General features: G+C 43.3%; 1 protein-coding gene across 1 annotated transcript in view; it reads right to left on the reverse strand.

Annotated features, from left to right (window-relative positions):
• Positions 1 to 25,513, reverse strand: part of rapgefl1 (Rap guanine nucleotide exchange factor (GEF)-like 1) — a 112,362-nt gene that overhangs the window by 29,119 nt on the left and 57,730 nt on the right. Inside the window, exons 3-9 of the mRNA XM_048614419.1 lie at positions 21,176 to 21,254; positions 18,535 to 18,685; positions 12,783 to 12,880; positions 11,033 to 11,069; positions 7,090 to 7,168; positions 5,386 to 5,559; positions 2,133 to 2,230 (exon numbers count right to left, since the gene is read on the reverse strand). Of these exons, the coding sequence (XP_048470376.1) occupies positions 2,133 to 2,230; positions 5,386 to 5,559; positions 7,090 to 7,168; positions 11,033 to 11,069; positions 12,783 to 12,880; positions 18,535 to 18,685; positions 21,176 to 21,254 (716 nt within the window). The remainder of the gene's footprint in view (positions 1 to 2,132; positions 2,231 to 5,385; positions 5,560 to 7,089; positions 7,169 to 11,032; positions 11,070 to 12,782; positions 12,881 to 18,534; positions 18,686 to 21,175; positions 21,255 to 25,513) is intronic.

Genomic DNA, 25,513 nt, shown 5'->3' on the forward strand with positions numbered 1-25,513 from the left:
TGCGGCTTGGCCTGCTGTGTTCATCCAGCTCTACACCTTGTTATCTCGGATTCTCCAGCATCGGCAGTTCCTACTATCTCTGTAACAATTATTTTTAAATTGTGTTTCCTACTTTGGTCTCTCTGCAAAAGGAAACATCCTTTCAGCATCCATTCTGTCAGGCTCCCTCGGGATCTTACATCTCTCAAGTAGATCACTTCTGATCCTTCTCAACTCCAGCCTTTTACATGTTTCCCCACACGATAGCTGCCTCATCCCAGGTTGGACTTTGGTTCAGCGCAATTCATTGTGAAGAGATTTGGGATAGGTGGGGCAGTTTTGCACAAATGGCTGACTTTATCTGGTATTTGCTAGCACAAACTGGTACTGCCCTCTGTTCCCTTATCATTGCTGCTTTCATTACCTCTAGTCCTGATTATTCCAACACATACATAGCTGGTCTCTCACATTCTACCCTCTATAAACCTCAGGTCATCCGGAACTTTGCTGCCCTTGTGTTTTAGTGAGCTATAAATCCTGTTCCTCTACTGATCTGCGCTGGCTTCCAGTTGAGCAATGTATTGACTTTAAAATCTCATTTTATTGTGTCAATCTCTCCACGGCTTTACACCTCCCAGTTTCTATATCCTTCCCTGGCTCCACAGCCCTCCAAGTTATCAACACTCCTCTAATCCTAAACCTTTGTGCATTCCCAATTAACTTACGTCACCCACTGGTAGTCACACCTTCAGTTGCCAAGGTTCTGAGTTCTTTAATTCGTTTCTTATCTTGTTTTTCTCCCTCATGTCATGCCTCAAACAGTTGGTCATCTGACCTAATATATCTTTGTGGCTGGATGTCGTGTTTTATCTTGTAACGTTCCTTTGACGCACCTTGGCATAGTTCATTAAACTAAAGGCTCTACATAAATACAAGTTGTTGCTGTAATGCAATCAATATATTTAAGTTTATCATCACTGCTCCTTTTTCACTCTGATTTTAAATAATGTGTTCCTTACTCTCCAATTTCTGTGGCAGGAGGAGAGTTGTCTAATACCTCCCCTGCCTGTGTTTAAATTATCGCCACCCCAAACAACATTAATATAGTGCCCTTAATGTTGTACAACGTTCCAAGGCATTTCCAGGAGCATTACCAAACAATATTTGTTGTCAAGCCATGTAAGAAGATATGAGGACCTAAAACTTGGTTGGAAGGATGGGTTTTACGGAGAGTCTAAAAGGAGAGCTAGGGAGAGAGACAGAGAAACTTCCAGAGGTTAGGGTGCAGACAGGAGGTCTTGTGCAATGGGTAGTGTCCCTACCTCAGGACTAGAAATTCCCAGTTTGAGACCTGCACTAGCCTGTGGTGGCCATGGGGGGGCGCACTTTTAACATGGGAAAACAGTCGGTTGTCAGCTTGTCAATCTTTTCAATACACCCGATGGTAAGCAGCAAGAACAGGAGAGACTCTTGGTCAGCGACCCTGCAGAGGGATAGGGCAAACCACTGCTGTACTTTCCTCGTCCGAGTCCACCAGTCCAATCGAAATCCATGTCCCAGCCCTCAGAAAGGAGGTTGAGGGAAAAGGCAGCTGAGATGTAGAAAGTGGAAGGCATGGCTATCGATGGTGCAACATTGGAGAGGCAATGGACTAGAGATATTATCACGAGATTATTAATCCAGAGACCCCAGTAATGATCTGGGGACCCTGGTTCGAGTCCCACCATGGCAGATGGTGGAGTTTGGATTCAACTAAAAATTTGTCTAATGATGACCATGAATCCGCTGCCAATTGTCCAAAAAAAAACCCATTCACTAATATCCTTTAGGGATCAAAACTGTCGCCCTGACATGGTCTGGCCTACGTGTGATTCAAGACCCGCAGAAATGTGGTTGACTCTTAACTGCCCTCTGGGCAATTAGGGATGGGCAATAAATGCTGGCTTACTTAGCCAGCAACACCCACACCCTGTGAACAAATAAAACTAAGAATTGTAAACTAGAAATGCATGAGATTCCAGAAATGGAGATGCAGAGATCTCCAAAGATTGCTGGTCTTGAAGAGGTTACAGAGGCAGGAAAATGTAAGACCATGGTGGGATTGAAGACATTATTCGAGGGTTCTGAAATGTACTGGGAGGTTTCTCTCTTACCAGAGACTCTACAGATTCCTTTGTACAAGCAAACAGGTGAGTGTTAACGCCCAATGTGGTAAACACGGAATCTTCGTCCAACCGAAACATTGTTTTCTCTGCAAACAAAAGTGAACAATTTTTCAGGATTACATTGGAGGCACAGGCTCAGTGTTACTACGGCAGCAAAGAATCAGAAGATGAAGGTGCACTGGGGACTTTTACCAGCCTTAGCTGGCTACTTTCACCTCAGTTGAGGCATGAACACAGACCCATATGAAGTTTCTAATTGGACAGTTACCAACTTTGATTTTCATCTTCTCCATTATTCAATATCCCTTTTAGAGAAATTTCACCTCCCGCCAAAAATAATCCAACATCTCGGTCTCAGTGACAGCACGCCGCTAAAATCCAGCCACTTGTTCTTTGAACTGAGTCATTTGAAATCAATTGGTAGGACCTTTGTGTGATTCCTTCTTCTATTGCAACAGTCAGTGGTCTCTTGCTCATTCCTAAGTTTCAAATACACTGGGGGGCAACTTACTTCTGCTCTTTGCACTGAAACCCAGATTTGTTCCTGCAAGGAGTTCAAGTTGTAACTTCTCTAATCAACACATATCTAACTCCAAATGTGTAATAATCTAATGCCCCTGCCTGCTAAGGGTGGAAACTGTGTTGTCCAGTTGCATTCTCACCACGGAGTCAGAAGGGTTGCAAGATGCTGTCTAGAGTCCTAAGCCCATAATCTAAGCTAATGCTCCAGTCTTGATACCAAGAGAGTTGCACCACTGGAAGTGCTGTCCTTCAGAGGAAATGTTAAATTGATACCCTCTCTGGCAGTAAAAGATCTCTTGACACATTTGAACCATAGCAGGTATATTCTCCTGGCCAATAATTATCGCACAACCAAGATTCCTGTATCAGGTGATCAATGTATGACATAGGAAATAAAAACTGGAGTAGTCCATTCGGCCCTTCAAGCCTGCTCTCCATTCAACGTGATCATGACTGATCTCCTATCTTAATTCCATATTCCTACTTTCTCCTCTGGATGTCTTTAAAATGAAAACATTTGTCTATCCCTTTCTTGAATATATTCAGTGACTTAGCCTGCACAGCCATCTGTGGTAAAGAATTTCACAGGTTCACGACTCTGAGTGAAGAATTTTTTCCTCATCTGAGTCCTAAGTGATCTACCCCATACCTTGAGACTATGTCCCCTGGTTCTACACACCACAACCATGGAAAGCATCCTCCCTGTATCTAGTCTATCCAGCCCTGTTAGAATTTAATACATTTCAATCAGACCCTCCCTCATTCTTCTAAACGCTCTTGAATACGGGCCCAATTGAACCAGTCTCTCCTCCTAGAACAGTCCCACTGTCCCTGGCGTCAGCCCAGTGACTGCCTGCTGCACTCCATCTATGGCAAACATATCCTTTCTTAGTCCGGGGAATCAAAACTGCATACAATATTCCAGATGTGCTCTTACTAAAGCCCTGTATAACTTCAATAAGACATGCCAAATTCAAAACCTCAAATCCTCTTGCAATGATGGCCAATATACCATTTGGGTTTCTAATTGCTTGCCGCACCTGCTAGTACTGGTGACACCCAGATCCCTTGGTACATCCATACTTTCCAATCTATCAGCATTTAAATAATATCTTCCTTTCTGTTTTCATACCCATATATATCTTCACATCTATTAAAGACATCTGTCATGTGTTGCCCACTCATCTAAACTTGTCTAAAACACCTTGAAGTCATCTGACATCCTTCAGTCTCGCCTACTTTCTATCATCAACAAACTCACAATCTTGGCAGTTCATGTGTGGTATTATTGATCTTCTCCCTCAATGCTGCTTTCCTACGCTATCTTGAAGATCTAACAATTTATTAATCGCTACCTTGAATGAACTCAGTGTCTAATCCTCCACAATCCTTTGGGTAGAAAATTCCAAAGATTCACCACTTTCTGATGAATCTGCATCTCACTGTGAAATGGCTTGTCCCTTAGTATCATACCTTGTCTGCTGTTTCTAGAGTTACTAGCCAGGGGAGTCATCCTTCCTGCATCTACCCTGCCGATCCCTGAAAGAATAATATAAAATATATGCTTCGCTGAGATAGAGTCATCCAGCAGAGAAACAGGCCCTTCGGCCCACCACATCTATGCCGACCAACAAACATCAAACTATACTAAGAGATGGCAAGAACTGCAAATGCTGGAGTCAGCGTCAATACAGTGTGAAGCTGGAGGAACACAGCAGGTTTGATGAAGGGTCCCGACCTGAAACGTCAACTCTCTTGCTCTTCTGATGCTGCCTGACCTGCTGTGTTTCTCCAGCTCCACACTGTATTGATGCCCAACTACACTAATCCCATTTACCAGCACTTGGTCCATAGCCTACAATGTGGTTTAAATGCTCATCCAGGTGTTCCTTAAATGTTACGAGTACCTGCCTCTGATTAAGGGATATTGTTGAACGGTAATTAGTTGTTAAATTGCAATGGTGATTGCATACACTCTATTGATTGCAAAGTGCTTTGGGGCATCCTAAAATTGCAAAAAGCACGAAATAAATGCACACCTTTCTTTCTCTTCTACTCATTTTCAACCTGGTGGTGAACTGCACTGCCAGCCTTGGCCCACAGTCAGGGGACTGGTGATGATAGGTTGACTCATTTGTGCTGGATGCTTAAACAGTCAACAACATGTTGCATGTCAAAGAGTTTTGTGCAAAACGGAATCCTCTTGCAGGTGTGAGGAGAGACAGTTTGACTCACAGGCAGAGCTTTAAAGACTTTGGTTTGCAGAAAGCGCTCCAAGCACTGTTCAAAAACTAGAGGAAATGGCAGGATGGAACAGATAATACTGCCTGCAAAAATTACCACTGCCTGGGGTAACCCAGAATACATGACATCCCACCAATTACAGGCAGTCAGTTGCACCAACATTACTGAGTATTAATTACATAAACCGGACATGCAAAGAGAGAGAATTTAGGCAAAATGCACACAACAAGGTACTGTTGAGAAAAGAAACATTTTGTTATGCCTTTTTATTTTGCCCTCATCAGGACAGTATACAAGAATACCAATGTAAAAGGGAACAACATTCTATATTGTATGAGAAGACAGTGTTGACTCTTTTCTTGCACTGATTGAATGTCCTCGTGAAGGTTAGGCACACAACCTTGATGATTGCATCCTTTTTAAAGCAAAACTCAAACTGCATACATCCAGATGATTATCTGTAACAAGAACTTACCCCCCGATGATCTTAAAGCGACCAGCAGCAGGTTCTTGTGCACTGGTTCCTTGGACTCTTCTTCAGAATGCTGAAGTTTTTCAGCTACAGACAACACAATCTCCTGCACGGACGCTGACAGTCTGCTCTTGATGGTGACGTAGGAGTGATCACTCGCATAAACACGACAGAAAACTGATGGCAGAGGGGAAAATGAAATGAAGAGCCATATTGGGATAATTCAAGTAGAGGTGAGCATCAGGACAAACACAAGAACCAGTAACCACAGAGTCAGAAACAACATGCAATTATTCCTACAGAGCATTCTAAGTGTTTAACTTTCTGGCTCTGCCTACATTTAGAATCATAGAACTCCTACAGTGTGGAAGCAGGCCATTTGACCCATCAAGTCTACATCGACTCTCCAGACAGCATCCCACCTAGACCCATCTCCTACCCTAACCCTATAACACTGCATTTCCCACATCTAATGCACCTAACCTGCATATCCCTGGGTGCTACAGGCAATTTATCATGGACAATCCACCTAACCTTTGGACTGTGGGAGGAAACCAGAGCACCCGGAGGAAACCCACACAGACACAGGGAGAAGGTGCAAACTCCACACAGACAGTCGCCCGAGGCCAGAATCGAACCCAGGTCCCTGGCGCTGTGAGGCAGCAGTGCTAACCACCGAGGCACTATGCCAGTCAATCTGCACTGTATCTGGCTAAATACAACAGTTTGGTTGTTATAACTGAGGACCTCCAAGCAGTGAAGGGCTCAGATTTACTCAGTAGGTCTTGTGGAGCAATAGGTAGTGTCCCAGAGAGCTCTGGGTTCAAGTCTCACTTGTTGGCCGTGGAGAGTGCACTGGGTAAACAGGATGGTGAGTAGCCTGTAAATGCCTCCAATGTGCCCGTCGAAGAACAGGAGAGTTTCTTGATCAGCCATCCTGCAAAAGGCAATGGCAAACCCTTGCAGTACTTGGATCTATCCATCAGGAATGAGGACTGGAGAAGTTGGACAGTCTTTATGCACTTGAAAGCACAAATGTACTGAGACACATCACATTTTATGCAGCTGAAGTCCAACAATCACAATTCCAGTCTGCTCCTACGTAGATACTTTTAACCAACCTGTTCAGAGATATTATTACAAATTCTGATGCAGATGGGACTTGAACGCAGATATGCTGGCTCAAAGGTAGGGAACACTACCATCATACCATCTGCTCCTACATACATGGGCTCAAGTAAATCCCACCGCATGCAGAATTTGATTAATACACAACTAATTCCATTTCTCAAAACAGCTTTGTACATCTAGAATTGCATTGTCAGTTTTTTGGATAAATATTACTCCTTTGCTTTTGACTGAATGGAGTCACATATTTGGAATACTATAAAGTCAGACTCATAACTCCCTGATGTTGAATCATCAACTGCCTTTGAATGTGAACACATCAGAGTTCCAGCAACTACAATCCTGACTCAGCAAGTGAATCACTCCTCGTCTGTCACAGATCAGCACAAGCCAGTTCAACACTGGGTGTGTCTCAAGTCCCTCAGAGGGGTTCTATCACTGTAATATGGGTTGCTTCAGTTGTAATGGAAGCATTTTACCTGTCTAACATGGGTTTAGTTCACTTTAGTGCGGGACTTTGCCTGGTTCAGTTCAACATAGCTCCTCGTACAGTAACAATGGGAAGCTACTGAAACTTACTCTCATCTGTACCACGCAGGGGCTCCCGCTGCTGCAAGCAGATGTCAGTACGACTGAAGTGACGAAACAGAGGTTTAACCTGTCAGAGACAGAGAATGTTAGAGAGCAAATATTTCTCCAACTCCTAAATATCAGGGAGCAGAATTTCTATCCATTAGGATTCACATATCATTGAACATCTTATCAGGAATAGTTTCTTTGTAGACCATGGTTATTCTAACCAGAAGGACTTCTTGGCAAATCAAGCTTTCTTTCTCTGTCGCTGGTTTGGTCCCATTCACATTCCAAGAGCAAATTGTATTGCTTTCCTTCAGTATCAAAGAATCTCTACAGTGTGGAAATAGGCCCTTCAGCCCAACAAGTCCACACAGACCCTCAGAGCATCCCATCCAGATCCACCCCCCTATAACCCACATAATCTACACAACCCTGAACACTACGGGCAATTTATTATGACCAATCCACCTAACCTGCACAGCTTTGGACTGTGGTAGGAAACCAGAGCACCCAGAGGAAACCCACACAGACACGGGGAGAACGTGCAAACTCCACACAGACAGTCGGCCGAGGCTGGAATCGAACCCAGGTCCCTGGGGCCGTGAGGCAGCAGTACTAACCACTGAGCCACCGTGCTGCTGGAATTGCCCAGTACAGAATGCATTTATTTTAAAGCGTAATCCAGATCCTTGCATCAGAGAAAAAGTCAATCAACAGGCCACATAATGTGCTACTACTTTTGCTTCCTCTTCAAATCCTACCTGGGGACCTGGCTTTGTCTGCTGCACTCATTGCTCACTATACAGTCTCCCCTCTGTGGAGCAGGTTCGGGTGGTATTCAGGTCAAAAGCATCAGCTAGGATAATGCTTCAGCACAGTGAGAAAGTGCTGCATTGTCTGATGTGTCACCTTTCCAGGGAGACCTTAAAGGAAGATCATCTCTTTGTCTGAGTTGGGGGGTGAACGATTCCATAGCATTAGCTGAACAAGAATAGGAAAGAGCTCCTAGTGTCTGTCTGACTTTTCTCCTGTCCCACTCTCCAACATGTGTACTGGAAGGATTAACAGGGTGACAATTAACCTCTCAGAAGAGGCGATGGCCTAGCAGTATTATCGCTGAACTGTTAATCCAGTGACTCAGATAATGTTCCGGGAACACGGATTCAAATTCAATAAAAACCTGGGGTTAAGAGTCTAAAGGTGGCCATGATCCCATTGCCGATTATAGAAAAAAACCCATCTGATTCAGTAATGTCCTTTAGGAAGGGAAACTACCATCCTTACCTGGTCTGGCCTACATGTGATTCCAGACCAACAACAATGTTGTTGACTTGTAACTGCCCTCTGGGAAATTAGGGATGGACAATGTGCCACAAGATCGCAAACAAATTGAAGTCACCACATGGTAACAGGCCACTCATCGCAACCAGTCCATGTTTAGGATTATCTACTTCACGAAACAATGTTGATAATGCTGCTCTGTTCCTATATTTCTTTGTCGCATCTTCTTTCAGCCATCTACTGAGTCAAATTTTGAATGTTGACATAAATGTCAGAATTTGTAGTTGAGGCAAAAACTAAAGTTCCACAGTTTCACCTTTTATACATGGAAAATTTCTTTTGCTCTTTCTGTTAATTTTAATTTTGTACCTATATTGTCCTTAATCTATCACTCAGCTAAATCTTACCAAAATTGCTTGACTACTCATTCCTTTGAGTGGAATCTAGCTGTGCATAAAGTGCCTGCCTTTTTTGACAAAATGATGGTGATTACACATCAAAGTACCTTCACAACTGTGAAGCATACTTTTGACATCCTAATGATGATGCAAATTACTTAAATGTAAGTTTCCTTGACTTATTACAAGTCTCATGGAATAGCTCGGTTTCTGACCCACTAAATGCACAAAATCAAATTAGTTCTTTGGGTATCAAAGAATGACAAAGAATTTATTGCATGGAAAGAGACTGTTAATCCCTAACAGTTCATGTTGATGTTCTTTCTCCACACTGGCAGTGCCTCTAATCCCAGATAAAACATCTGTCTTCGTTCCTCCTTCCTTCAAACACTTCTCTAACCTCTTCTTAAATATTGACATAGTCTCTGCTTCAATCACTAGCTCCAGCAATACACTGTCTGGCCCCACGCCCACTGTGTTTAAAAAAAAGTGTCTCCTCAACTTTGTTTTGGGTCTCTTACACTTAATAGTATCAAAATTCGTAACTATTCACTCAAATGTTTAAGATTTAATGGAGAGAAGATATCATGAAAATAGGCATAGTACTCATGTTCTTTGAGTCTAAGGGGAGTGTCAGAAAGGACCAGCTAAACAGTGAATTAGGGTACACAAAGGCTAGTAAAGTGTAATTCTTCTGATCCTGGATTCTTATTAGCAATTAGATGGTTAAATTCTAATTTGTTTAAATAATTATCTTTTTTATATACCTTCTACTTCTAATAATCTCTTTGCTTTTTAGCCTCATAATTGGGTTCAATTTTGATGCCAATGTTGATCAGAAGCTTCTAACCAATTCAATAAATCTGTTTAGATTCTGTCACATCAAAATAAACTGAATTTGTTTTATAGTGGACCAACAGAAAAATGTTGGAATGGTGGTGTGGGTGTGGATGGGGGCGTCATCAGTGTTGGCAAGCGAAACCCTTTTCGTTTTGGACACTCTCTGCTCAGGTAGGGGTCAGGTCCAGAATATCAGTTCAAACTCTGAGAAGCTCCCAGACAGCCAGGCTAGCTGTTCTCATGGGTTACTTGAATCAGTTTGCCAAATTTAGTGTCGATTTGCATCATACTTTTGTCTACAAGCCCATTGGGTTCACTCTCATCCAGTCACTCCAGTTTGATTGCAACATAAAATCCATGGGGTATTCCAGTGTACTATTCAGTTCCCTTTACAACCAATCCACCCATTAGTTCATACTTTATCAGCGCTTGATAGTACAGAATGAGATTATTATTGAAAACGCCGATATATTGTCCAAGATTTTCATCTTTCACTTTGCAAGACAAACACCAGAACACCAAATTTCAAACAAACAAACATGATTTACACCCCTGGTGAAAAGGGTGCTGATTGGTCCATAGAACTATTGGAATGGTACAGCACAGAAAAAGGTCATTCAGCCCATCCTGCTTGTACTGGTTGAAGAAACTGAGGGTTTCTACCTGAATCACCAGACTGGCACCCACCACCCTCAGGATAAAAATGAAAGTTCATCCTTTGAACTGAAGTCTGTGCCGCTTGGTAACCTTTCCGCTCGGGGACATAGGTTTCCCAATAAAAAGTTAATCCTCTCTCTCTCTCTCTCTCTGGATATTATTTCTTGTAATTTCCGCACTACCGAGGTCAGACTGATCAGCCTATAATTATTTCACTTATCCATCTCACCCTTTCTGAATAGTGATGCAACTTGGGCAGTCCTCCAATCCTCCTGGACCTAGCCTGCATCTAGTTAGGATTGGAAAATGATCCTCAAAGCATCTGCATTTCCTGCTGGGCTCCCATTAAGAGCCTGGCATACAATTTATCTGGCCCTGGTGATTTATCCACCTTCAAGGAGATCAGTCTCTCCATTTCTTCCCTTCTCAACTCTGAAGGCTGAGCATAACCCTGGAGAAAGCAATGGAGAAATATATCAGCTTTTCAATCTCCTGGTTAATGCAATAAAGGCACAAGGCCAGAACACATTCCTTTTGTTTTCAGAGGAAGAGTTCCAGTCTATGAATGGCAATACCTTAGCTCATCAGAGTCAATATGACAATGCAATCAGGACCACTCTGTAAATGGTTTGAAATGTATACATTCTTCACCTTTGCCTGATGAATGCAAGACAAAGAGCTTTGGCAACGTGCCACTGTTTCCAGCAATATTAATCCTTAATTGTTGAAAAGCCTATCCAGAATATAAATGAGGGGAGGCTTTTTTTTACCTGTTTCTTTCTCAAGTGGCTGCATTCTTCAGGTGACCTGCATGTGATGTAAATAAATAATGTTAATACTGGAGCCTGTGTCACACTGTGAGTCAGCATTCCAACGCAGGATACACAGGAGTATTTAGGTGAACACCCACAGAGTGTTGTTAACAACTAAGAGAGTGTTAACATGCTTTATTATTTAAATGAATATTTCAGAGTAACTCCATAGATGCTAGAGGATGGTTTATTTGCTTCACAGGCATAGTCAGAAACTTTACTGACACTAAAAATGTGTTATAAAACATCACTTAAACAAGCTAGGATATTGATCTCCTGTGGCTGTGCAGTTAATTTATTCAACTGGAAAAGAATATCAATAAAAACATCTGCTGCAACACTCGCACAGTTTACTGAGCTTCACTGAACCATAGTCTCTTTCCCTTGGAATGTAGGATGGAGTCTCTGGGAATGTGTCAATGAGGTTATGACCTCTGCTTGAACCTCCTGTTTCTAGCCCCCACTGTCATATTGCCACTGGACATGTTTGTCTGTATGGCACATCCCCTGGCTATAGAAATCAAACAAGCCTCTTCCTTAAAACCTGAAAAAACTGCGATGCTGTAAATCAGGAACAAAAACAAAGTTGCTGGAAAAGCTCAGCAGGTCTGGCAGCATCTGTGAAGGAAAAAACAGAGTTAACGTTTCGGGTCCAGTGACGCTTCCTCTTTCTTAAACAAGTTAGACGGCTCTTGATTCTCAGCCAAGCAGAATAATCTTGCCCCTCCCCAATATTTTTTCCTTCTCACCAAAACAGAAGTGTGCAAAGGAAATTTCAAAAGCCCACAGAAAATGTCACAGTATGCAGTACTTTTTCCCATAACCCAATCCAGAGAACATGAGCTTAATTCTCAACAAAGGAGTTTGGGATTTTCTGAAGAAGGGTCTAGACCCGAAACGTCAGCTTTCCTGCTCCTCTGATGCTGCTTGGCCTGCTGTGTTCATCCAGCTCTACACCTTGTTATTTGGGATTTTGTGTTTGGTTTTAAACAAAGGGAGAGTCTGGAGGTAAAAGTATCAACAAAAGGTTTCTGACAAATCATCAACTCTTTCTGCGTGAGCCCAGATGGTGAATACTTCAGCATATTATGATATGTAGGTCATCACAACCAAGCCAGATTTTATTTTCATCATGCATTCTTTGCATGAGTGAGCAATAGACCAATCCTTTGACAATATTTTCCAAGCCAACGACCACTACCATCTGGAAGGACAAAGGAAGCAAATAAATGGAAGCATCACTCCCTGCAGTTTCCCCTCCAACCATCCTGACTTGAAAACACATCACCATTCTTTCGGTGTCACCGGGTCAAAATCCTGCAACTCCTTTCCAACAGCCTAAACCAAATAGTTCTGTTAACAGTTCAAGAAGGCAGGCCATCAACACCTTCTCAAAGGCGTCGAAGATGGGGCAACAAATGTTGGCCCAGCCAGCGATGCCCATATCTCATGAATAAGTTGCTCTGCAGGCCCTTTCCCTCCTTCATCTATGAGTTCTCAGCTCTTTAGTCTCCCCTAAAAGAGCACAGGCCAAGGGTCAGCCAATTTAGCATAGCCCAGGAATTAAACTTGAAGTCTAATTAAGCACTCGTCCTTAATTTAAGTTCTATCTGATATCTATCTGTCACAGCTCTGAATTTCTGACTGGTATGGTTCTCCAATGCCATGTTGAATACAGCTTGCATTTACACATAGCCTCTTTCCTGACCTGTATTCCACGGTATCCACAATGTGCTTGAGCCTTGTCAGCTCTTCTTTCAGATTAGGATAGACGTGCAGGTCCTTTCTGGCGATAGCATTCAGGTCCTGTTAGACATAAACAGAAGTACGTATTTTTAAACTGCTAACTTAGCAAAGCTGCTGAACTACAGCAATAACTTCCCTAGCAAACAGTAATATGTGCACATTTGCCAGTGTGGAAATAAGTTGTGGCCATTCCTTTAAGTACTATCACCAACAAAAGTCAGTGATGTAGGGTTGTCATAGAATCCCTACACAGTGTGGAAGCCGGCCATTCAGCCCATCGAGTCCACACTGATCCTCTGAAGAGCATCCCACCCAGATCCACCCCATCCACTTAACTCTGTATTTCCCACCTAGCCTGCACACCCCTGGACACTATGGGCAATTTATCATGGCCAATCCACCTAACGAGGGCTGTGGGAGGAAACCAGAGCGTCCAGAGGAAACCCATGTAGATACAGGCAGAATATGCAAATCTCACACAGACAGTCACCTGTGGATGGAATTGAACCCAGGTCCCTGGCGCCATGAGGCAGCAGTGCTAACCACTGAGTCACCGTGCCACCCCCAATTCAACAGAACAAGTAAGGCAAAACTAGAATTTTAGTTTGCGTTCAGGGTAGTAGAACAAAAAAGTGCACAATCTTATGATGTTTACAGTACAAAACAGAGCTATTCAGGCTATTTCTGCCTTGCTGCCTCCTGGGCTGCAGGAGCCAAGAGTAAACTCACTGCTTAGAGCCACTGACAAATAAATTTAATACAGATCTTAAAAACAGAAACTGTATTCAAAGACAACCAATATCTGGAATTTCTGAAGAAGGGTCCAGACCTGAAACATCAGCTTTCCTGCTCCTCTGATGCTGCCTGGCCAGCTGTGTTCCTCCAGCTCTACACTGTGTTATCTCAATATCTGGAATGACCTACTTGGCTAGATAGGGGATGGAGAGTGTTGGGAGTAGCAGGGACGGTGAAAGACAGGGAGAATGGATGATCCAGCTGTTTTCTCTGTCCTCTCCGCAGCAATTGAGAGCTCTGACAGCTATTGCTGAAAGAGACAGCTGCTTATTCTGTCGGGCTGAGCTCTCAGCCAACCCTGGGTGCGTGATTAAAAGTGCTCACTCGTGTAAGCCTCCCCAAATCTGCGTCACTGGGGGAGCGGCCACAAAACCAAATTCATCTTCCTGATTTCCCAATAACCCTGCATGTGCCATGGTTTACTCAGAAACCGGGAAACAACATGTAGCAAGCAGCCTCCATCTGAGGCAGGTTTGCACAACATAAATTGGCTATCAGTTTCCAAAGACAATTATGATAGCATCAGGCCTTGTACATTTATGTCAAGAGGCAATTTTTGAGGCTCCCTGTGGCTTTGTGAGTGCTTTGAGAGCTCTGAAGCTGCAGACAGCAACATTCTGCGGAATGTCAGTTTAACAACTTGGGTTTGAATCATCTCATAATATCATTGCAATCCATATTAGTCATGGCTCTGTTGGTAAAATTCTTGTCTCTGAATTCAAAGGTTGAAGGTTCAAGTCCCCTTGGAGAGTAAAAGTCACAGGCTGACCCTCTGGTGTATAGTAATGAAGAAAAGCTGCACTGTCAGAGATGATAGGTTTTATGGACCTTGATGAAATGAGATTCTGTCTGCACCCCAAATGTTTTGACGTGGAAGTGCTGGTGTTGGACTGAGGTGGGCATGGTCAGAAGTCACACACCACCAGGTTATAGTCCAACAGCTTTACTTAAAATCACAAGCTTTCAGAGCGCCGCTCCTTCGTCAGATGAAGTGACTTTATCTGACAAAGGATCCCTGCTCCGAAAGCTTGTGATTTCAAATAAACCTGTTGGACTATAACCTGATGTCGTGAGACCTTCTCCAAATGTTTGCAAGAGATCTCGTGGCACTGGTTTGAAGAGTAGCTGGGGAATTCTTTCTGGTATCTTGGCCAATATCTAACTCTCAGTCAAAATCACGCACAAAAGACGCTAACTGGTCATTATTGCATTGCTGTTTGTTGGAGCTTGCTGTGAGCAAATTGTTGTTATGTTTCTTACAATGGTGACAACAATTCAAAGTACTTCCTTCATTGTAAAACTCTTCGGAATGTGTTGTTACCACCTATGTGAGATAAAGGTAAGTTGTTTTCTGTTTGCAGGGTTCTATAATCTCGCTTGCAATGTACAAGAATCGTTCCAATTTCTATCCTCCAATTACTGCAATGCCTATTGTTGCTGTCAGTCAAAGTCCCATCCTTGGTTCTAAATTTCCTCCAGGATTATAACCATCTTATCACTCTGACCTTCACTAGCTGTACAGTCCTTCAGCTCTCGGCTCCTCCTGATTACATGCTCTCTCCACAATGTGTCTAACTATCAGTCACTGAACCCTCACATACATGTAAAGCCTTGCTGTCTCTCAAAGTGCTTTCTCTTAAGCTTTTGTAAGAACCTACACTGTCTTAGCATTTTCTGCATTGCACCCTAGTCTTCCTTATCTCCTGTTCAACATAGATCTCTCTCCTGCCTCAACCTTACCCCTCTGATGTATGTCTTGTTCTTGGAGTGCAGGGACATTAGATAAATACAAACCACTTTGGCCACACTGTCTGGCAAAATGTCCCTGCTGTCTATTTGCTTATGGCTGAGAAGTAAGCTTTCCAATTTCTGCAAGTCTCATATCTGTAACAAGCCTGATTCACAACATTCAAACAGAAAGACTTGCATTTATGTAGCACTCTTCACAACCACCAGATGCCTCAAAGATTCTTACAGCCAATAAAGTACTTTGGAAGAGATGTGCATTTGCTGTTGTTGTGTGGGTGATGTGAAAACTAATTTGCAGTCAGCAAGCTCCCATAAAAAGCATGGTGATAAATGAGCAAATAAATCAGCTTTCTAGAGAGAGAGCAAAATACTATAGATGCTGGAAATCTGAAAAAAAATCAGAAAATGCTGGAAATACTCAGCAGGTTTGACAGCATCTGTGCAGACAGAAACAGAGTTAGGTGATTCAAGTCTGTTTCCTGATAGGTTGTGACCTTTCATTAGCACTAATACATTGGCTCTGTTTCTCTCAAACTGCTGAGCACTTCCAGCACAGAAATACTAGGAACAGGAGTAGAGACTTCGGCCTTTCAAACCTGCTCTACCATTCAATAATGATCCCAGCTGATCCTCAATCTCAATGCCACAGCCCTGCTTTCTCTCCATACCCTTGATACCTTTTACCTTTGCTACTAGTGGCTGGAAGTGACGCCAGGGAACTATAGGCCGGTGAGCCTGACATCTGTGGTGGGCAAGTTGTCGGAGGGGATTCTGAGGGACAGGATTTACATGTATTTGGAAAGACAAGGACTGATTAAGGATAGTCAACATGGCTTTGTGTGTGGGAAATCATGTCTCACTAAATTAATTGAGCTTTTTTTTTGAAGTGACGAAAAGGATTAATGAGGGCAGAGTGGTGGACATGATCTGTATGGACTTCAGTAAGGCGTTTGACAAGATTCCTCACGGTAGACTGGTTAACAAGGTGAGATCACATGGAATACAGGGAGAACTAGCCATTTGGATACAAAACTGGCTCGAAGGTAGGAGACAGAGGGTGATGGTAGAAGATTGCTTTTTGGACTGCAGGCCTGTGACCAGCAATGTGCTGCAGGGATCAATGCTGGCTCCACCGCTTTTAGTCATTTATATAAATGATTTGGATGTGAACATAGGAGGTATGGTTAGTAAGTTTGCAGATGACACCAGAATCGGTGGTGTAGGGGCCAGCCACGAACGTTACCTCAGAGTAAAGCAGGATCTTGATCAGATGGGCCGAGTCGTCGCAGATGGAGTTTAATCCAGATAAATGAGACGTGCTAAATTTTGGTTCGGGAAAATCAGGGCAGAACTTATAATGGCAAGGTCCTGGTGTTGCTGAACAAAGAAGACCTTGGAGTTCAGGTTCACAGTTCCTTGAAAGTGGAGTTGCAGGTCAACAGGGTAGTGAAGGCAGCGTTTGGTACGCTTGCCTTTATTGGTCAGTGAATTGAGTATAGGAGTTGGGAGGTCATGGTGCGGCTGTACAGGGTATTGGTTCGGCCACTTTTTGAATACTGCGTGCAATTTTGGTCTCCCTTTCTATACAAAGGATGTAGTGAAACTTGAAAGGGTTCAGGAATGATTTACAAGGATGTTGGCAGGGTTGGAGGGTTTGAGCAAAAGGGAGAGGCTGAATAGGCTGGGGGTATTTTCCCTGGAACGTCGGAGGCTGAGGGTGACCTTACAGAAGTTTATAAAATCATATGGGGCGTGGTTAGGGTGAATGGTCGAGGTTTCTTCCCCAGGGTAGGGGAGTCCAAAACTATAGGGTATATGTTTAAGATGCGAGGGGAAAGATTTAAAAAGGACCTAAGGGGCGACATTTTCACACAGAGAATGGTGTGTGTATGGAACAAGCTGCCAGAGGAAGTGGTGGAGGCTGGTACAATTACAACGTTTAAAAGACATCTGGTGGGTAAATGAATAGGAAGGGTTTAGAGGGATTTGGGGCAATGGGACTAGATTAATTCAGGATGTCTGGTTGGGATGGACAAGTTAGACCAAAAGGTCTGTTTCCATGCCCTACAACTCTATGACTTGATGACAGATTTTAATGATAACGTATGTCTCAAAGAAGAACCTAATTAGTTTGCGGCAAAGATGTGGATCTGTATCCTGGAATTTTTAAAAGAATATGTTAACATTGGAAGACAAGGTGATTTGATCTTTTCATTAAGAATGTTGTGGGTTACTTCATTTGGAACATTAATGATTTTTGTTTTCTTATAATGTTGTGGATTGTCTCTTTTTTAAAATGCTGTGAACCAGGCTTCTGACAGATATGCAACTTGCAGAAATTGGAAAACCTATTTTTCAACAGTAAGCAAATAGGCAACACAGGAATTTTGCCAGACAGTGCTGCTGTAATGGAATTTGACGTCGAAAAACAGCAGAACATGAGCAGAGTTTTCAGAGCAGGTTGTTGTATATGGATTGGCCTGAAGTCTCCTCACAGTGAGATGGAAGCTCTTAATGAAACAATTCCACAACATCAAGCAGACAGGGAAAAGCCTCAGGGCAGGGCTGTGTATTGGTAATAACAATGAGTGAACACACAGCATGGCAAAGGTATGCACTCAAGCCTACTGAGTGCACTCTTCACTTCTCTGTATCTCTTTCAGTTTTGTTGTGGTGATGACTAAGGCATGATCATTGACCAGGACACTGGGGATAATTCGTCTGGTCTTCTTCATTTGCAATAGAAAGATAGCACCTTGTGCTCAAGCTCTGGAGTGCGACTTGAACCAGAGTTTTTCAATGAACGTGCTACCAAGTAAGCCACAGCTGACACACAAATGAGTTTGGCCATAATTTCACAGAAAACCTTATCATGCTCATCTATGACTCCAGACTTTAAAGCAGCATGTCAGTTTGAAGCAGCACCACTGTCAGGCTGGAAAATTAGGGAGTGTTCACAATTCTATGAATAAATCGATCACAGCATAGCACATACAGAATTCAGGTATATGCAACAAACTTGGTTTCAAACAATTGTGCTTATTTCAAATATCCTGAATCATTGGTATATTTTCATTTTATAAAGGCATATTTTTCACAATAAGGTTAATAGGATTTCAGTCAGGAAATATAAAAACAACAAAACAAAAGAGCCAAGGCCCATACCCTACCTTCAGCAACCTTACTGCAATTTCATCTTCCAGCAGAAGATCCTTGCACTTCTCTGCCCATTCGACCGTGATTCTCAAAACCTTCTGTTTCTTTAACTGAGGGTAAGCTTCATTCCAGCTTTCAGCTCTTTCGGAAGCACTCATGCAGTACGTAGCACATTGTTAAGGAAAACAGCTCTCAAGCTTTAAAAGGCTTGGTGAGTGAAGAAAGGGCCATTTGGAAATTGTGAAACCAGCTAATGTTCAACTACATTAAAGATATAGAAAAGCAAGTGGCTGTTGAAGGAACAATGAGGGGACCTAATGTTACCCCAACTTTTACCATTTTACCTAGTGCTCATCATGTGATATGACTACGATAGTGATGGTCTAGGGGCGTGTTTCCCGCTTTGGGGAATTCCGTAAATGAAGATGTGAGAAGGTTGGGTTTGAATGCTGGGTGAACCCTAACCTCACATCACCGATGTCCAAGAAGTCAGTTTCATTCTTTAATTTAATGGGGATAGGTCCGAACGAGGCCTCAATCAAATCAGTGATGTTCTTATTGCATGATGTAGCAGACCTGAGGGAATGAATGCCTCCTAATTCATGTGTATCTGCAGATAGTTTTATGTACTGAGATCTTTTTAGCACTGGACCAGCTACTGGCTTTAGCTGGTCAAACCTGGCTTTATACCAATCAAGACTCCAAATTCCTCCAAGTGCTCGGTTAGCACCGTTTCTAATTTGGTCTCTGGAAAGTCACGTCCTCCTAGCTGGCCTCCCACAACCCTGACTCTGCCTCCCCACGGCCCATCTTCCCCTCCTTCTGACCCTGCCTCCCTTTCCCCCGCTGGCCCTGCATCCCTCTTCGCCCACCGGCCCTGCCTCCCTCCACCCTGGGCTACTAACACTTGTTGTGTTCTCCTCCATGAGTGTGGGGAGCCCACAGGATGCAGGTTACTCTGTCCATACAACAGAGGTCTGAGCCCAAGTTCATCCTCATACAACATAGTAATATGGACACACGCAAGCACGTTCATACAGCTTTCAACACAGATCACCAGATGGTGGCGGGGAGTGTTAGTTTCAGCTGACATTATCCCTTGGCCCCAGTCTAAGTTTGCGTTCAGTGCTGTGCCAGGTGATTTGACAGATTTCAGCACATTCAGTGCAGCTTGGGATGGTTTCTATTCCGAATCCCTCAAATCCCCACCAGATGATGCATTCATTCGGTGTGCCTCAGGAAAGCTCACAGTGCATTGGAAGGAACTGCGTGATCAGATAGAGGAGGTCTTATTGCTGCAGAGATTGAAACTGAATGCAACTCCTTAAGGGACTGTGCTTCACTCTTGGGTGCCACTGTCAGGTGCTCCGTAGAAGCTTATCCTGCAACAACAGGTTGTTATTTGTGGAATGTGTAGCCGGCAGCCACACCAACATTGCTAGTGTAGGACGAGGCTGAGATTTAAGGCAGTTATTACGAGGAGGATCATTAGAATTAAGGCTAAGATTATATAACAATGCTATGCTAGATTTTACATTCCTCTAGCTCCATCTCATATATGGAAGTCATGGATGATTAGGTGTTGCTCAGGCTAATGGCAGACACAATTGGTTGGGAACTACATTGCCTTAATAGGAACTCAGGCAGGAGGGGCTTAGGTTTGATCCTGGATGGTGCTGAATTGGTGTGCCTCAATAATGAAGCTGGCTAAAGTGCTGTATTTTTGTACCTAGCACCAGTCAGATGGTGAAGCAGAAGACAAGAATTCTTCTCCAAGCTGGTTTCCAAGCAGCCCATCCTGACTGACACCAGATAAGGACTTTTTGTGTTTTGGCTTCCTCTCACAACAATAACGTATGCTGGTGTAGTGCCTTTAACATAACAATATGCCCCAAGATACTTTACAGGAGCATTATAAGATATATTATGGCACTGAGCCTTACTAGATATATTATCGTAGCCATATTAGATACTACATCATTAAAGCAGAGCCATTATTAAAGAGGTAAGTTTTAAAGGCCATCCTAAAGGGGTGTCAACAACCTCACTATAAAAGGCTCACATGTGAGATGTTGCTACTCAGATTCAGAATCGATTCAATGTCAGGGACGTGTGGAGACATGGCAGGGAATGCTCGCAGTCAGGAAATTGGCATTTGCATTGGTTTGCCATCATGATGAGATGACGTTTATAGACGCCAGCCGAAGGCTCAAAGAAATCGATCCTGAGGGTACATTTACTTAATTATTTCCCTGTCTCTTCTTTCCCTGCCATTATTTCCCATAACGTCTGCTTTTGAAGCATATGGCTTTGCATCCAGTGCATTCTGGGGGAGCCAGGGCGTGACTGATTAGAGCTCAAAATTCATTCCCTACCCCCGGGCTCAAATGAAAAATGCAACCCATGACATACACTTTCTCAAGTGAAATACAGAAAATAAATGACAGGGTCTCATTCAAATGCTGTGGGAGGTCTTTAACTAAAATAAATAATAAGGCTGGGATGATCATTAATGTGGGTGTATATTTGTTTAAGCATAAAAGGCTTTTTACTCAGTAGCTGATGATGGGAATATTACAGGTTTCATCAAACAGACGTAGTTTCCTTTTTGATTTAATAATGAGAGTGATGCAATGTTTTTCAAAGGAAGGATATTGTTTGTGTAAAACTTGCAGCAGCTTGTCTGTTGGCATGAAGACAGAGTGGGTGAGGAGAAAATCATCCAGCAGAATGTCTGTAAAACGACAAAATAAAAACCACAAGACCATCAGAAATTGGAACAGAAGTAGGCTGTTCAATAGGATCATCATGTCCAACTTCCTGCCTTTTCCCTGTAACCTTTGCTTGATCAAGAATCTATTTCAGCCATAAATGTACACAAGGACTCTGCCCCCACAACTTTGTGGTAAGAAGTTCCAAAGACACTCAACTCTCTGAGACATACTCGGGTCCAATTTGAACATTAATATTTAGGTCACTTTTTGTGCACCTTCTTTGCAGCCGTAACTTTGTATTCCTTGCTCTGTTCAATCAGCGTACGATCCTTTTACATTATGATCTGTCTGTACTGCACGCAAAACAAAACTTTTCACTGTATCTAGGTACATGTGACAACAATAATTCAAATCAATAAATTTACCTTATTAAAAAGGGTTTCCAATTTCAGATGGAGATGTGGAAGAACTGTTTCTCTCAGAGAGAGTCATTAGTCTGGAGTTCTCTTCCCCAGAGAGCACTGACTATTATATTGAACGTTCTGTTAGAACTATATATTTTACACAGAATTTTAAATGTGATGTCTCATTGCAGATAATAACACTGTAGTGGTGGTTCTATAATGACATCGGGAACTGGAATGTAAACCAAAGCAGTACACAGGGCCTGAACCCTCTCAATGAGATGCGAGGTACTTTACAATTGAGGCATTTCACTCAAGGGGCTCCGGCAGCCGCCAATTGGGAGGGGCCTGGGAACAGCTACAAAGAAAAGCTCTGAAAATAAATATTAATAGGCAGGATTGTTGGCAGTCTGATCCAGAGTGCAGCGGAGAATTTGCTGTTTGGGTGGTTTTCGCTTTGAGAGTTTCCAGGTTTCACTGCAGAATTTTCCCCTCTTGGAGGTGGCAGGAAGATAAATTAATTGGGTGAGATAGTCCAGAGAGACACTCATCGCCTCACTTCACCACTTTAACCAATTAAGTTCTGAGAAGGTCTGTGGGGTGGGTCTGGATGGAATACTCTTTGGAGGGTCAGTGTGGGTTCGATGGGCCAAATTGCCTGCTTCCACACTGTAGGAATTCTATCATTCTACCCTGGCATCCTGGGTCACCAGATGCTGCCGATCAAGCAAAAGCTAAAAACTTCTGGGTCTTAAAGGCCCTTGATTGAGACCTACCCCCTGGATCCAGCAGTAAGAAGCTAAATTGCTTTTATTTAAAATCGCATGGTGGGGTTCAGGAGGGGAGAGGGAGGTTGAAGGCAACATACGGAGGTGCTATTTAGAGGTCACCCCCTTTCTTCCCATCCTTGCTTCAGATTGCTCCCAGATTGGGGCAGTTACAGGCATCCCCCCGCTTCCCAATGTGGCACACAGGTCACCCAGGTGGGAAACTAGACACCAGAGAGTTGGCAAGTTCAGGCCCTTAATCCATCCAGACCCACCCCCTACCCTATCCCTGTAACTCTGCATTTCCCGTGGCTAATCCACCTAGCCTGCACATCCTAGGACACTACAGGCAATTTAGCATGGCCGATTCACCTAACCTGCTCACCTTTAGACTCTGGGAGGAAACTGGAGCACCAGGAGGAAACCCACGCAGACGCGAGGAGAATGTCTGTATGGAGTTTGCACAGTCACCTGAGGCTGGAATCGAACCCGGGTGCCCGGCACCGTGAGGGAGCAGTGCAAACCAAAGAGCTACCACACCAACTCTACTGAGCCGCCCCTTTAAAGGGCCTATAATTCGCCACACCTGTACCTGTCAGTTCTTAATGAGCTGGTTGGTGTGCAATGGGTCAGGTCCTTTCAGTGGTTGGGGGTGGACATGTTCATCACTACCCAACATGTCTGCTCCCAAACCTAAGTGCAGTGGAAATGGGAAATCGTGTCTGTGGTTCTCACTGTTTAATGATGCTGGCACCCACTATCACTTTACACTCCCTCACTGGGCTGCCACACTTTTCCTAAGCTTTACTGTGGAAGATCACACAGTGTGACTGCAAAGGGATAACAAAATGCAATTTTTTTTTGAGGGAGCTGCAACAAGGACACAATTTATTCTTACACAAATCAAAAAAGCTGCTCATCTCTTGCTGTCACTCCCAGCTGAATTCCCCCCTCCCACCCCCACATCAGTTAAGTATCTCTTAGCAGATTCTATGTTGTTGGAAAAATCACAGAATTGTTGCAGCACAGAAAGAAGCCATTCAGCCCATCAGGTCTGCAATGGTACTTTTACCTAGTGCCAATTTCCTGCCTTTTCCCCATATCCCTGCAAACCTTTGCTATCCAAAGCCCTTCTTGAGTGTCTCAATTGAACCTGCCTCCACTACATTCCCAGGCAGTGCATTCCCCATAACCAGAGCTACTCACTGTGTGAAAAAGTTTTTTCTCACATCATCCTTGCTTCATTTGCACATCAGCTTAAATCTAGGTCCCTTTGTTCTTTATCCTTTGATGAGCAGGAACAGATTCACCCTAACTATTCTGTCCAGTCTGATGATTTTGAAATCTTCTATCAATTCTCCTCTAACCTTCTTTTTACCAAGGTGAACATCTATCCTCATAAGTGAAGTAAAAAAAAGTAATCGTCCTTTCTCTTTTAAGATGGGCCAACATTTATTACCCATCCATAATTTCACCTGAGAAGGTGGTGGTGAGCTGCCTCTTTGAACCACTGCAAACCCAGGGGTGCAGCATGTTCACAAATCTGTTAGATAGGGAATTTGAACCAGTGGCAACGAAGGAACAGCAATATAGTTCCAAATCAGGATGGTGTGCAACTTAGAGGGAACCTTGCAGGTGGTGCTGCTATGTATCTGTGGGCCTTCCCTTTCTAAATGGTAGAGGTCGTGGATTTGAAAATGGTGTCAGACTGTCTTTGCCAATGGTACATACTGCTGCCAATGATTTGATTTGATTTATTACTGTCATATATACTGAGGTACAGTGAAAAGTGTTGTCTTACGTGCTTTACAGGCAGATCATACTAAACAAGCGCATCAGAGTAACAGAACAGAGTGCAGGATACAGTGTTACAGCTGCTGAGGATGTGCAGAGAGAGATCAGTATTAACATTAAAAAGGGATCCATTCAAAAGTCTGATAAGAATGGGAAGGAAGCTGTGCATTAATGATGAAGGGAGTGAATGTTGAATGTAGTGTCAATCAAGTGATCTGCTTTATCCTGTACGGTGTTAGGCTTCAAATGTTGTTGGAGCTGCCCCATCCAGGCAAGTGGGGAGTATTCTATCATTCTCCCGACTTGTGCCTTGTAGATGGTGGAAAGACTTTGGATGAGTCACTCGCCACGAGATTTCTGGTCTGTAACCTGCTTTTGTAGCCACTGTATTTATATAGCTAGTCCAGTTGTGTTTCTGGTCAATGGTAACTCCCAAGATGTTGACAGTGGGGGATTCAGCAATAGTGATGACTCTGAATGTCAAGAGGTGATGGTTAAATGCTCGCTTTTTCGAGGTTCAATGCCTTGCAGTTGTATTGCGTGAATGTTACCTGCCACTTACAAATTTGGATATCGGCCAGCTCTTGCTGCATTTGGATATGGACTGCTTCAGTCTCTGAGGATATGCAAACGGTGCTGAATCAGCAAACATTCCCACTTCTGACCTTATGTTGGAGGGTAAGTCATCAATAAAGCAGCTGAAGATAGTTGGGTCTTGGACACTACACTGGGGAACTCCTGCAGGGAATGTGCCGAGGCTAAATGGAGAAGCAATTCCAAATGTGCATTTCTTTGTATAAACATAACTTTTCCCCAGTGGAAGCTTAACTTGATAATTGAACTCGAACCATAACTTTCTTTCCACAGAAGCTGCCTCAGCTGTTAGTTATTTCCAGCTTCTTTTTTGATTTTTCTCATTTCAGATTTTCAGAATGTGCAGGGTTTTGCTTTTCAACAAAGGAGTTTGACTTGAGCTTTGAATTAAGCTTATTCTAGTGATGGAGTGATAAATAACATTCTGGCCTTGGATTCAGATGGATGTAGGTTTAAAAACCCTATTCCAGCACTGGGCAGCTTCTCTAGGCTGACAGTATAACGTTGAGGGAGTGCTGCATTATCAGAGGAGCTGTCTATCAGGCGACAAGTTTAAACTGATATCTAGCTGGCTCTGGGATAGTAGGAACTGCAGATGCTGGAGAATCTCAGATACCAAGGTATAGAGTTGGATGAAGGGTCTAGGCCCGAAACGTCAGCCTTCCTGCTCCTCTGATGCTGCTTGGCCTGCTGTGTTCATCCAGCTCTACACCTTGTTAT

Source organism: Rhincodon typus, chromosome 30, assembly GCF_021869965.1.
Source record: "Rhincodon typus isolate 14 chromosome 30, sRhiTyp1.1, whole genome shotgun sequence".
Taxonomy (NCBI): Eukaryota; Metazoa; Chordata; class Chondrichthyes; order Orectolobiformes; family Rhincodontidae; genus Rhincodon; species Rhincodon typus.